This window comes from Pteronotus mesoamericanus, unplaced genomic scaffold (assembly GCF_021234165.1).
Source record: "Pteronotus mesoamericanus isolate MK-2021 breed Mesoamerican mustached bat unplaced genomic scaffold, CSHL_Meso_final scaffold_36, whole genome shotgun sequence".
NCBI lineage: Eukaryota > Metazoa > Chordata > Mammalia > Chiroptera > Mormoopidae > Pteronotus > Pteronotus mesoamericanus.
In genome coordinates this window covers 25,682,712-25,697,045 of record NW_026555313.1, presented here as the reverse complement: position 1 = coordinate 25,697,045, position 14,334 = coordinate 25,682,712, and the positions used below count along the sequence as shown (strand labels likewise).

The window sequence follows — 14,334 nt, the reverse complement described above, 5'->3', positions numbered from 1 at the left end:
CTTTCACTTGGGCCTTATTTCTTTGTCTCAGAGCACCTCTTATGTTGTAAGGGGTGGGGCCTTAGGTATTCACCAGGGCAGGGCAACCCTCTTCCTTGTGTTACGGTGCTGCATGTGGGGGAGGAGCCAGATAGGGAACAATGCCACTTGCTCAGCTCTCACCCCACTTTCTGTCTCTTCCATCACACTCCCCACAAGTGGACTGTACCCTTTCAGGCACTGATTTGCAGGTGGGTGGGGTTCTAGGACCCCATGGATCTCCCACCAACTCTCCTGTGAGACTGGGAGTTTCTCCTGCCACTTCAACCTCTACAGATTTTTACAGCCAGGGGTCTGAGTCTTCAGTTTCATGCCCTGAAGCCCTGGGTTTTGCAGTCTGTCTCCCTCTCCTGCTGTTCTTCCTGGCTTACCTGTGGGTGAATGTGGGATCACCCGCCTAGTCTGCCAGCTGCCACCTAGCCGTGCATGTCTTCTCTGCTCCAGTCTCCACCCCTTTCTATAAGTCTGGATGAATGTTTCTTTAAGTCCTTGGTTGCTGGACTTCCATGCAGTTTGATTTTCTGGCAGTACTGGTTGTCTTGTTTTTAAATTGGTCATTATTCCTCTTTTTGTTGTGCAAACAAGTGAAGCATCTCTGGAGGTGATGGAGGAATCCACGCCTCCATCTTGGCTGGATTCCATGGCATCATATTTTTATTTAGGGTAGCTATCTTCAACAAGCTATCTTATTAAACAAGCTATCTTCAAGTGAGCCATAAAAACTGCCCTATTAATTCCACTGAACCATACAATTAAAAATAATTAAAAGGGTTAATTTTATGCTCTACATATTTTACCACAATTAAAAAAATAATGTAATATACCAAAAGTTATTATATAGTACATTTTAAATGAGTGAATGGTGTGATAGGTGAATTGTGTCTCAATAAAACTGTTTAAGAAAAACAAAGCTGGTGTTTCCAGATGGTAAGGCAATCCCAGCTGCTAGTGTCCTCATGAAAGTTTATACACTAGGAAGATCAACTACAGTCTCACTAGTGAAAATACTCTAATAAGCAGAAGTTGTTTAATAGTCACTGCCAGTAAGATTACTTAAGGCCTCCTTGGCACCTAAACTTTTCTAATATAACTTGAAAAATCAACAAGAATACAAATAAAAAGTCACATACTTGGTTCCTTTAAGCATATTTAATATTTGAACTCTCATTTTTTTATTTTCCCATATCCCAGAAAAGCGAGTTTTTAGATGACCAGTATTTTGTTCCAGAAACATACAGCCTTATTAGCTAATTCATAAAAGAGCTATTTTACAGAGGTGTATCTGGATAATTAGAACAATAAAGTCTTTTAGGTATTTCAAAATGTGATCAGTAAAAGTATATGATTATTAATAAAGTTTTTTTAAAGTAGTTCCAGATTTTTTAAAAGTAATTTCTGTTAAAGAGTACATGAATATATGGTGAACAAGGAAAACAAAATGTTCTAGTAGGAAGAGGCTTATTAAAAATAACCACCAGTGTGCATATTACAGTTATTTTTATAGGACATATGCTTAAGTGTTGGCACCCGGAAATGGCAGGCAGAGCTTCCTTCTAGGAGATACATTTTTCCCCCCTACCAATTTATTATCAACACAATCAGTACCAGTGGCAAGGCATAAGAAATGAAGCAAAGAAACTCTGTTCTTGAGGAAAGAACAATTTTGCAGAAAAAGAGTAGAAAAGTCAGGAAAAACCACAATTTATAAAACAAAAATTGTAATGCTAGGAGAAAAAATCCAGCAGGGAGATAACTGGAAGGTCCTGCTAGTTGTCTATTTTGAGGTCCTCTGTACCCAGTTCTCAATGGTGCCTTCTGTGACATACAGGGAGAAAATATTGACCAAAGCTCTAGTACAATAGTTCAAAATAACACTATATACAACCTTCAGAGAAAATAGTTTCCAGTTTGAAATGTAAATGCTCCATGTAACACACCAAATTTACCAACATCAAAAAGAAAAAAACGAATAAAAATAAGAGACAACCTAGAAAGCATATTATTTTCTTTAGCTTCTAAAAATAATAAAAAACAAGAGTATTTTCCTCTATTATTACATTAGCTTCCCTCTCTCTCCTCCAAAATCAAATAAAAACCTTTTTCCTTTTTACCTAAACTGTAACTATTATACTGCATGGGAGAGAAATTTCATAAAAAAGCCATAAAGCTTATGAAATATACCTCCCATGCAGCGTAATAAACAGTTACAGCTTAGGTTCGAAAAGCCAAGATAACTCAAAGCAGTCCAAGTTAGTTGATTTTAAGGTATATAAAATATGTAGCTCAAGGGCAGTAATCAAAATTTTAAACTAGAGCACTCTGAGCACTTACTGAATTGTCTTGATTAACTCTGCTTTCTGTTCTCACTTCAAATGTGATTTGCCACTTAGTAGCAAAGAAGCCATTAGGAGCTAAACCCCAGCCCTCCTGTTCTGGGAATGTTGCTTTGTCCACTACCTGTGGGTTCTTCTGAAGGGAAGCAGATTCCAACGGCTGGTTACTTAACTTTGAAAATGACTTCAATGGTAACAATTTCTACTCAAGGAGAGGATGAAATCCATCATCCTGAAAGGCAGTATTAATATCAAAGAAAAATAGATATGACTACAACAGCCTAAATAAAATGGAAGGTGTAGGGGGTTAGGCTAGGAAGGAGGAGGGAAGAAGTTCAGCTGGTAAGATTAAAAGAACAGTTGAAACTGTGGGATCTTTTCAAAATTATACTTCATTTTGGGACTTCGTTTGAAACCTAGATATAAATTTATTTAGAAGTACTAAAGCTATGGTCAAAGTATTTTCCAGTTAGCCCTGTTATTGTTCGAAGTATAGGTTAAACTGCAAGAAAAGAATAGCAAATAGTTGCTAAGGACAAGATATTTGCTGAGCTAGAAGAAGAACCAAAACATTGCTAACCTATAAAGCTTCTTAAGTGAGTCCTAGAGAATTATGTAATATCCCTGTAGTGTCTGAAGGTAAGGTGAGAGTTCTCTTTTATTTTTCTCCTGATTTACTGCCCATGGATGGTATTTGTGTCAGGTGGCTACAGGTGAAACCCTTTGTGAGCCACTGCATTATTTCTAGCAGCACAATGTAACCATTACTTTCTTCTGGCTTCTCTTAAGAGATCAGAAAGTTCAAGTTCCACATATATATTAGCTTCTCCTAAAATTTTTAATCTCATTCTGATTTAATTTATGCTTGATCTACAACCCAAAATGTAATTCTAATTCATAAATGAGGGTCTAACAATCCAAGTCAGTCGGTTTCCTTAAAAACATAGGTCAGTTTTGAAAAGACAGAAACAGGAACGTGGACATAGGTGAGGTTGTTATAAGTTGTAGTGGTGTTTATAAGAGTAATTGGGAATCCTTACCATTTGTGATGAGTATATATATTTGGACTGCAAGGAAGACTAGAATTATATCCTGACTACTCAGAGAGTTCAGAGTGCTCTACTGAAAGGTAAGAGCAGTGGATTAACTCATTGCATATTAACAGAATTTTAAGACTTGACAAATGATTTAGTTTTAGTTGGCAAAACTACTTCAAAACATATATACCTGATGTACAAGGAAACTCAGAGAAATCCAAGTGAAGGAGTTCTCTGAAACCTTTATTCTCTGTAGGGTGCTGCCAATATACTAGCCGTTCCAGAACAGACAGTTACCAAGACCTTGCTTGCAGTATCCAATATATGTTCTGGCCTGCAATTTTTAAGGTCGGTCAGGTACCAGTGTGAAAAATGTTCCAGCAGTGAAGTCAGAGGAAGTGCTTCTGAAGCTCATTTGGGCAGCTCTGCCTTCTCCACCATATCTTTCCATTCTACTCTTGGCACTCCTTTTAACTCAAAGAGCCCTTTGGCACAATCAGCGCAAAAGTTAGAGTCAAACCTCCAGGTACTAAAATTTTACTGGCCATTTACTCAGCAGTACCTGTGGCTAATGACAGCCATTGTTTAACTCAGTAGTTATTCAGTTATATAACCTTCCAAAGTCTTTTACCTTCTCTCATCCCACCCTCTTCAGCAACGCCCTGCCACCACCTGAAGCATCTCCATTTTTTTTACTTCCTGCTCAATCTGCAGGAATAATGTTACACAAGTGCTGAAGTCTAATGCATAATTATAACAATGAAACAATATTAAGAAAAAGAAATTTATAATCAAGAAAATAAAATTTGTTTTCCTCTCCCTCCCAAATCCCAACCCTCAACAGAAAAGAAAACACCCATTTTCAAGTGCCTGCTATTTAGTACATTGAGGATTCCTGTTAACTGGGAGTTGATCCCAGCTAGAAAAGAAGGGCTTGCCTCAGATGGGAGGAAGCCCACCTACCTACTTTCTGCCTACCTGGGTAGCACACAGCCCGTCTTCTGCACGGAGGAGCCACAGGCATATTGTGCCTTGAGCGACCCATTAGAGAAGCAGCTTACTGGACAGCAGAGGGCATGAGATACAGTTTAGAAGGCTAGATGCTCCTCCTTCCCCTTCTCACTTCCTTCTTTTATTTCCCTCTTTACTCAGCCTCCTAATACCCTATCCTGAACTCTTTGCTTCAAAAGCAACCGATCCTTTTGTGTACTATATACAAAGGGCCAAAACTATCACTACTCACTTAAAACAAAACATGGCAAAATAAAAATTAAAATGTGCTTTCAAATACAGAATGAAGTCAAATAAATACATCTGATTTTCGCATTTCCTTAAGTCTAAATAAAATTTCATATCCTATACCCAAAGCTCTATACATTTGGTTTTTGTTGTTCTGAATCAAAATAAATTTCTGACAGAGAAGAGCAGAGTGCAGGTGGAACAATCATTGACAGAGTTGTGCAGCTGCCAGACTGTGAAGAACTAGTCTTGTTTTGGGGCCCCTGGGACATGACTAACCCCAGGGGCTTCACAGGCAGATCCTGTCACAGACTCTCTCTTCCTGCACACTGGAGCCAGGATGTGCTGATGTAAGGCTGATGCTTAAAATCCAACAATCTCCAGGACACGCAGCTCTAACTTTTATCTAGGAAGAAGAAAGATATGTAAGGATCAAATTAAGATGAAAGAACAAATCAACACTTAGAGAATGCCAATGAAATCTGTGGGGATGGTTACTTATATATTTGTTTTTGGATCAAAACAGCTTCATTCAAGAGCAAATGAATACAAATTGCTGCACTGAACACAGATCAACTTGCAGTCATGGAGACATAAAATTACATCAAGACCTGAGGAGGATCAAACTTCCACCTTTAGGGGTTTACGGCAGAATTGACAAGTCTCATAGAGGATTTAGGATTATCAGGCTTACCACCACTCTGCCTTCTGCTTTGCAAAGGTGAAGACGACAGAGAAAAGGGGCGGCACGGGAACTAACACCTGCAGTTCCTCTTAGAAAACAAACAGCTGAGTCAGCAGATAACAATTACTGCTTGATTTTCGATGTGTGGAAACACAATTTTTTAAAGACAAAAAAAAGGAATCTCATATGGTTTCTACTTTACAGAATAAGAGATCATTTCATCCAATGTATTTGTTCAGGCAGAATGATTCTAGAGTCTGCAATCTACAACTTTCACATACCTAAGTAGTTGTCTGTGAGGGCTGATCCAGCCAGCCTTTGGCAAAGAATGGTATAATTTTCCTCCACTTTCTGTAAAATAAAACCAACAGGATTTTCATTTGAATATCATAAAAACATCTTTTGAAAATAGGAAAAAAGGATTTTTTTACATTACAGGTATGCTTCCAAATTTCAACATAATTAAAATTTTGTTAGTGGAAGAAAAATGTAAATTTCATTCCTTTTTACCCGTTTCTACCTTATATGAATAACTTAAAACTTTCCCATGTAAAAAGAAAGTAGAGGTGAGAGAAACCAGTAAAAGTGATTATCCTACCCCCAGGAGTCACCCTGAAAATGGCCCCACATTTTGTATGTGGGACATACTAGAGCCAACCTGCACACAATGGACTTTCACGTAAGTCCTCTCGTCAGCTCCAGGATGAAACTACATATAATCATATGAAGAAGGTGAAACGTATCATTTGAATTTAAAGAAAAAGTAACAGAGACCAGCCTTTAGCTGAAGACTAAGAACAGTTTTAACACTGTCCCTAAAGCCTCCAACTGAATGATGTAATGAAAAAACATTTGGGCTCTAGCAGCTAGCTGTCCACTGACTGCAAACTTTAAAATATAGCCCTTTCCTTGGAAATTACCAAATAAGTCAGTTTTGAAAAGGAGGCTACTAAAGTGACATCTTCAATTACCAATTTACAAAAATCCCATTCTTGCCCAGGTTTTTAGATCACAGGAGCCAATTTCTATCTTCATAACATCTGGCAAACTACCAATACCACCTTATAGTTAACAGATAATTAACAGGTTATAGTACGTCCCAGCCTAAATTCGTAACTACATAAACCCCACCTATCTCAGCTATTTGCTCACATCTTCTCATTGTGGCCAGCCAATCACCCCAAATATATTTAGGTTCTTGAATTTAGAAACCCATAGAAATATAGTTTATAGTGCTACCCCTTTTCCTCTTCTTGTGATTTGTAACCAGATAAACAATGCTGATCTCGCCTTTTTGTCCAGGCCTTTTCATGAATAATGGTCAAAGAAAATATACAGAATCTGAACAAATTTATTAATATCAGCATTTCAATCATTCAATACTTCCTCTATGTTAAATGTGTTTTGTATAACCAAGTCCTAAGGATTTTGAAGTCTGAGGTACCTTTAAGTGTTCAAGGTCGGCCTCTATCTTATGAATGTACTCCATGATCTGTCTTTTTGAATCTGCGTAAGTGGAGGGACTCTGGATCTCAAAACAGGAATCCTCCATAGCCCCCCAGCCCTGCTGGACCAGGAATTCTGAGGTGAATGGTGAAACTGCCCCATCAGAAAGAGTATTCGGGGGAGAATGTTGCAGCTGGTGGGTAGAGTCCACAAAGGGGAGGCCTTTCATGGGTTGCAGAAGAAGCGAGGAGGCGACCTCTTCATCTGTGGAGGTCTCCTGCACTGTTTCATAGCTGTCAAGGATCAAATAGTTTCCTATTGATAAAGACAGAATAGTTTTGTGAGATTAGCGCTGCTATCAAAACTTCAGAAAATAGAAATGGGGTGATTTGCTGCCACCTTTAAAAGCTGTTAAAGAGGGGTGAAAGCCCAAAGTCCAAAATTCCCAAGTTTAATTTTAAGTGCATCAGAATTTTCTCACTTCAGGTTCAAGTTAAACTTAGTAAACTTTCACAGTATTTTCTGAATAATTTTATATTAGTTAGCATTTTAAAAGTTAAGAGCTGAAAACTACCAAGTCCCTGTATGATCTTGCCACCATTTCCCCTGCCAAATACCTTTTTGGCCTCTTCTACCATTTTTGTCTCCCTCGCCTTATATTCCTTAACCACAAAGAACTTGCTCTTGCCACATAGCCTGTGCATATTGTTTTCTGCTAGAACACTCTGCCTCCAGATAACCATGTAGTTTCTTCCCCTGGGTCTCTGCTCAAATGCTACCTCAGCAGAGGCCCTCTTCCCTGATCACCTTGTCTGCTCCCATTACTCTCTGCTGTCCCTTAGTGAAACTTATTTTTCCTGTGAATACTTCTTATATCTGACATCCATTTGTTTGTTTACTTATTTAATCATTACGCTTTCCCCCAGAGGCACTTAAGTGTCATGAGAATAGTTGATTTTTTATGTTTATTCAATGCTGTATCTCCCAGCATCTACAGTAGATTCAATAATTATTTAGTGCAATAAAGAATAACACATCTCACTCTCTCACACACACACACACGATGCCTGCAAACTCAAACAACATGCACTTCAGCACACAGGACAGTTAACAACAATCAAAATCAAAGATTAAATGTGAAAGCACTTGCCTGAGATGTGTAACTTAACATCCTTCTCTTCCTTTTTTACTGCTCCATCACCTTCTGATGGATTATCATCACTATGTACTTCACAGGCATCAAAAAAGTGCTCTCCACTCTCATCAAGACCTCCTTCTGGCTCTGCAGGAGGAATCTCTGGGGTCATAATCATGTGGTCCATTACTAAAATGTTACTTGCCTGGCTATCTTGGAATGCCAGTACCACTGAATCCCGTGGAACGTAAGATTCAGTTGAACCCTGGGGACTGTAACAAGTTGAAATGTCACCAGTTCCAGTTCTAAAGGACATCTGTCTTTCAGCAGGATGACAGGCCTTAATAATTTCAAAGTTCTGGGTTCTACTGCCTGTCTGCACCCCCGGGGAGGCTATCCTGTATCTTGAGAAATGTGGCCAATCTTCCTGAGTGCTCTTCTCAGTCAAACTCAGCTTTTGTACCAGCAGCTGCTTCAACAAATCCACTAAGAGATTTAGGAAGGAGGGAGAAAAACACACATTCAAAACTATAACCTCAGAGTGCCAAAATTAAATTAGTTACTGGAATTATCAATTATCTCTAAAAGTAAGCACCTTTTTAAGTAACATATAGTTAAAATATTAATTTCATATAATCTTTTTTTGTTTTGTTTGAAAAATGAAATCATGCACCATCTACAAGTGATTCAATATTAAACGAGACTTAAAAAGATCTAGTTATTTGCAATGGGAGGTACTCTTATTTAGAACTACTAAATAAACAAAACCATGTCTTTCTCTATTTTTTCTTTCATATACCTGGAATAATATCCACAAGGTACTTCTTAAAAGGATGCTGCAACACTGTTAAGCTAGACCAAAAAAAAAAAAAAAAAACCCAACAAAAAAACACAAAAACCCTGAAAGTTCTATTTTTCCAGATGCAGAGACTATATACATGGGTATCATTTTTTTCTAATTTTATTAGCCACACAGAATATTTATCATTTATAGTAACCTGAAGAATTTCCTTAAATGGAGAAGAAAATAGACTTCTTTGTAAAAAAAAAAAAAAAAAAAAAAAACCTAATTCTGAGATGACTGGTAGTGTGCATAGTTTCAAAAGTTAAGGAAATATTTATTAGTTATTTAAAAATGGCCTTACTCATGGCACAGCTTCCTTAGGTTGTTAAAAACAGAACCAATTCAATTTTGAATGCCCAAGTGTATGCTGAAAGGTCATTCATAGACCTTATTGGGTTAGGGTTGCTGGGACAAGGTTAGTCAAATCATCAGAAATCTTAATTGTACTTATAAAAGCCTAACCACTATGTTGTACACCTGAAACTAATGTAATATTGAATGTCAACTGTAACTGAAAAATAATAAAAATTAAAAAAAAAGAAATCATTATCAATGTTAATTCAGGAGAATTTAGAATTAAGTAGGTTTTAAAGAACCTGACTAATTCCCTACTTTCAACTCCAGCTTAACTTCTATCTTCTATTTCTCCACATAGGTGTGAGTCTTTGATCTTCTGGTATTTCTGCTTACATTCACTTCCTAAGAGATGCTCTAAATTCTTATGGCTTTGACACTCAAATCCGTCTCTCTCCGAAGTTCCAGTCTTAACAATTCCAATGTCCTGCTAATCATTTCTTCTTAAATGGTTCGTCACTCATTATATTAAGCGCAAATGTTTTAAAATTAAGCCCATATTGTTTGGCAAATAAAAAAGGGGGGAAAAAGTGTGATGGTGGGCAGTGGTGGTCCTTCATGACTTTTATTTCAATAAAAATATTTAAATTGTTTCTGAATTTTCCCTTTCCTTTGTCCTCACATCCAAACAAGTCAATTGTTTTAAATATTTGTTGACTCCTCATTTTATACTTATTCCCCTGACACCATTCTAGTTCAAACCCTTTCAGCCTCAAGCCCAGGCTACTACAATAGTTTAATGGTAACTGTACCACTCCAAACCTCTTTCCATTAAAATGCTTTTACAGCTCTGTCAAATTAATCTCTTCATTAGTCATAACATAGTTTAAAAACTTCAAATGGTTCTCTACAGCTAAAGCAATCATTCTCAGCCTTTTTCCCAACTCCAAATACAACTGAGAAAAGTGATACATTCCCATTTGTAACTGACTATGAATGGCTGTAGCGGGAGGGGGTTAGCTAACAGAGTGGCAAGGCCCATCCAGTCTCATGGGTGTGTACAAGTGTGCAGGCAAATATGTGAGAAGGATGGGCCTTGGAGGAAATTACTACAATTTCCACAAGAATATTAGAAGAATAATTTGTAGTTTGACAAACCCTCAAAACACTGTGATGTGCCATCCTTAAAGTACAGAGGACTCAATCTGGTATTCAAGGTTCACAGCAGCTGAGCTCAACAACACATTTGTTACCTTTCCAACCTTATCTCCCATGATTCCTGTAACTCACACGGTCTACCACAGGCCAACTGTTCTACTCACTGCCCCCTGTACACTCTTAGAGCTTTTCTTCTCTGTGCTTTTGGTCTGACTATTACTTTTGTCTCAGTGACTTCTATTCTTTTAAATGCCTATCAGAAACTTACCCATTTTTCAAGGCATTAATCACATCTCTCTTGTTTTCTGAGGCTTCCTTTCGCTGATCACCCCAAGCGGATAATTTATGAAATAATCTATACTGTTTGTTTATTTAAAAAGATGGGCAAAGTTTCTATCATCTTCCCAACTGGACTGTAAAATCCTTGCAGGAAAAAGTCAGTTATACTTCTTTGGATTCTCCCAAAATGACTGCAGAATACATTATGCAACTCTGTTACTTACTAAGTTATCTGTATTAACTTATGAATAAAACTTACAATTCCTTAGTGCATCCAATGCCCACTGTCCTTCTGAGGCAGGTAAGTATGAATCTGGAATTGTGATTTGGTAATTTACTCCAACTTCCCTTACAGTCCCATCTGCATGCTGTTCCTTTGCAAACTGTCTCTCAGCCACAAAGAGGTCATCTACCTCTGATTTTCCAGAGGCACCCAATGAATGAGGTTGAGTTTTTGACGATATTAAGGGAGACTCTAATCCCAAATCTCTGTCTGTTAAATGAAACAGAAAAAGTAGAATATATCTTTTAACATGAAGCATTCAGGAAATACTTGGGAAAAAGTAACCATGTGAACTAGAGATTCTCTGTTAAGTAAGATACATACTTAGAGCTGCATTACAAGACTCATAAGCAAAGTTTGTTAAAATAAATAGCTGATGCCAGAACCTGCATAAACCAAAAGAGTTAAAGTTTATCTGCATTTTAATAAGTAATATATGGACTAAATTCTTCCAAGTAAAGTAACAAAAATTTACCTGGGCTCTGCAGACCAGTGACTGAAATGTCATGATGTTCCACTTTTATTTTTGGAGATTCTTCTTCATCATTGTCTCCTCTATAGAAGAAAGAAAACATTCTTTAAACTTCATGAGGTGTCTATATATCATTGCAACAAAATGTAAAATTACCCATTCCTTTTCTGACCAAAAACACAAAGTCAGTCCTCCTACAAGGCAAAGGCACACTCACTCGCAAGGTGGTGACTGTGGCAATGGAATTGGCTTTGTGGATTGCTCCTTCACTGATGTAGCCATCTGACAGATTAGGTCCTGCCAGCTGTGGAATTTTGAAAAGAATCCAAAATGCAAAAGGGAAAGGAAAAAGAAATGTCCTTTAAATACACCGAGAAAGCAAAAATTAAAACAAACCAGAAACGAACAAAACAAAACCAAAAAATAAAACCCAACAAACAAAAACTATTTTCTGCCAGAGAACATATTTACTTTGGCAATAACTATTAAGTAGAGATTATAAATATTCTATACCTTAAAGAAAAATCTTACAATATAACAGATACACTACCCATTAAAAAACTTTACTTGACCCTTCTTCAATCTTTTCTTTAGAATAACTACTTTCAGTAGATCAGAATCAAAATGAAAGACATCTAAAAAGAAATAAGTTCTTAGAACATATCTAAAAGACTATATAGAAACTGCTTCTTTTTGGTTGTCAAAGTCCTGTTGCAGAAACAAAGTTAAGTTCGTTAAAAATTACATTCATTAGAGCACCAATGGATAGGGGGTACTAAAGGTAAAGGTGGTCATATATATGGCAATGAAAAGAGACTTGACTTTGAGCAGTGAACACACAATGCAATATACATATGATGTGTGGTAGAACTGTACACTTGAAACCTATATAATTTTATTAACCAATGTCACCCCAATACATTTAATTTAAAAACAGAGCAAAGTAGCTATATCTAATACATACACAGTCTTTTCAGAAACTGTCTGTGCCACCAGTTCATAAATTTGGGCTCCATTGTCTGACATGGAAATGACAAAAAATGCTTTGTTATCTAGGAAAAAAAGGAGACAAAAATTATTCTCAGAACAGGATTTACAAGGGCCATTTCGAGGGTCCTGGTGTTACTCTGCACGTAATCCAAATAAAGTTTACATTTGTTCACTCTGTAAACATGTGTTCACTTTGTAAAAATTCACCAAGCTACACAACTTAAAATTGTGCAACATATTGTATGTTATTGTGTATTTATTATACTTCAATAAAGCAAAGATTATAAAAACTAGCACTGATTCCATAGTAATTTATTAGAAACAAAAAGTCCAATTATCTAAGTTACTGAACTAAACACTATGATTTCTTGGCATTTATTTAGAATTGACCTTTTGCTAAACAGTTCGTTAATAATATTCAGTGGGTTAGAGAACAGAGGTCGTAAATTTACCATGCCATCATGGAACTAATGGGCTTTAAAAGAGATCGCTAGCCAAAAAATATATATGCATAAGTCACAGACACAGACAATAGTGTGGGGATGGACAGAGGAAACAGAGCTAGGGGATAAGTAGAGGCAGGCAAAGGACAAGAAAAGGGGACACCTGTAATAGGGTCAACAGTATATTAATTTAAAAAATGGATCTCATTGTTAATATTTTAATAATTTGCTAACTTAAACCGATTTCAAAAAACCAAACTACACCCACATCTTCAGGTTTTGTCTTTTGCTTTTTTTCCCTGCCAAATCAAAAAAGCATACCACTCTAATGAAAGCCTTTACACTGGGATTACTTTCCAATTCATTATTTTTATTGATGTCTGTCAATGATTTTTGAATATGAAGTAAAGATCAAAGCAGTACGCAGAAAATTTTCAAATGCAGAAAATCACTCAGAGCCTAGGTGTCCTAATTAGGTAGTATAAACCCTTAATTCACTTTATAAGCAGTAAATAAATTTCATTTAATTTGTATAAAAATATAAAGAGAAAAAATTTTATGTCAGTTGTGTCAGTTGTGCTATATTAAATAATATTGAATATCTTACATAATTTTAAAATGAAACTAGGGGTTAGGATCATTCAGCAGACATACTCGCCTGTTGCCACTTGTCGAACCAACACTGTACTCAACTTAATGACAGGGCTAAATGTGTGTTTGCTATCAGCTGTAGATGCCAGAATCTTACTATGACACCTTAATACCAGTCTATCATCCTGCTTTTGTAACAATACAAGAATGTCTTCCAGAAGCAATGTATATAGATCTAGAAATAAAAAATACAGGAAAAGGTGATTAGTACAGAAATTGAGATGTGTTTTATAAACTTCATAACAATTCAACAGAGAAATTTTCTGTTAAATCTAGTGTATTTTAATAATTGACTTATTGTCTTTTATTTATTGTCATTCAGTTACAGTTGTTCTGCCTTTTCCCAGTTGCTCACCCCTGTACCGCCCTGCCCATTCCCACAGTCAACCTGCCCCCACCATTGTCCATATCCATTAGTCCTGCGTTCCTGTTCCTTTGCTTGCCCCTTCCCTTCCCCCCTGCCATTAACCCCCTTCCCCCCTCCACTCTGGTCACTGTCCATTTGTTCTTTATTTCCAAGTTTCTGGTTCTATTTTGCTCATATGTTTGTTTTGTTAATTAAGTTCTACCTATGGGTGAGATCATATGGTTTTTATCTTTCACTGCTTGCCTTATTTCACTTAGCATAATTCTCTCCAGTTTCATCCATGCTGTGGCAAAGAGTAGCAGTTCCTCTTTTCTTTCTGCTATGTAGTATTCCATTGTGCAAATGTACCAGTTTTTCGATCCATGAATTTACTGATGAGCATTTAGGCTGTTTCCAGAACTTCACTATTGTAAATAACATTGCTATGAACACTGGGGTGCATGGGTTCTTTTGAATTGGTGTTTCAGGATTCTTAGGGTATAGTTCTAGCAGTGGGAACACTGGATAGAAAGGCAGTTTCATTTTTAGTTTTTTTGAGGAAATTCCACACTGTTTTCCACAGCGGCTGCATGACTCTGCATTCCCACCAATACAGCATACTAGGGTTCCTTTTTCTCCACAACTTCGCCAGCACTTGTT

General features: G+C 37.0%; 1 protein-coding gene across 4 annotated transcripts in view; it reads right to left on the bottom strand.

The window, feature by feature from the left end:
* Positions 1 to 1,178: 1,178 nt before the first annotated feature.
* The window catches only part of ARHGEF12 (Rho guanine nucleotide exchange factor 12), a 201,083-nt gene continuing 187,927 nt past the window's right edge, over positions 1,179 to 14,334 (bottom strand). For all 4 annotated transcript variants that reach the window (XM_054592457.1, XM_054592459.1, XM_054592458.1 and 1 more), the window contains 9 exons: positions 13,336 to 13,503; positions 12,209 to 12,296; positions 11,462 to 11,548; positions 11,248 to 11,327; positions 10,749 to 10,982; positions 7,930 to 8,400; positions 6,778 to 7,094; positions 5,615 to 5,684; positions 1,179 to 5,054 (listed from right to left, as the gene is read on the bottom strand). In XM_054592457.1, the coding sequence (XP_054448432.1) occupies positions 5,044 to 5,054; positions 5,615 to 5,684; positions 6,778 to 7,094; positions 7,930 to 8,400; positions 10,749 to 10,982; positions 11,248 to 11,327; positions 11,462 to 11,548; positions 12,209 to 12,296; positions 13,336 to 13,503 (1,526 nt within the window). In that variant the 3' untranslated portion in view covers positions 1,179 to 5,043. The remainder of the gene's footprint in view (positions 5,055 to 5,614; positions 5,685 to 6,777; positions 7,095 to 7,929; positions 8,401 to 10,748; positions 10,983 to 11,247; positions 11,328 to 11,461; positions 11,549 to 12,208; positions 12,297 to 13,335; positions 13,504 to 14,334) is intronic.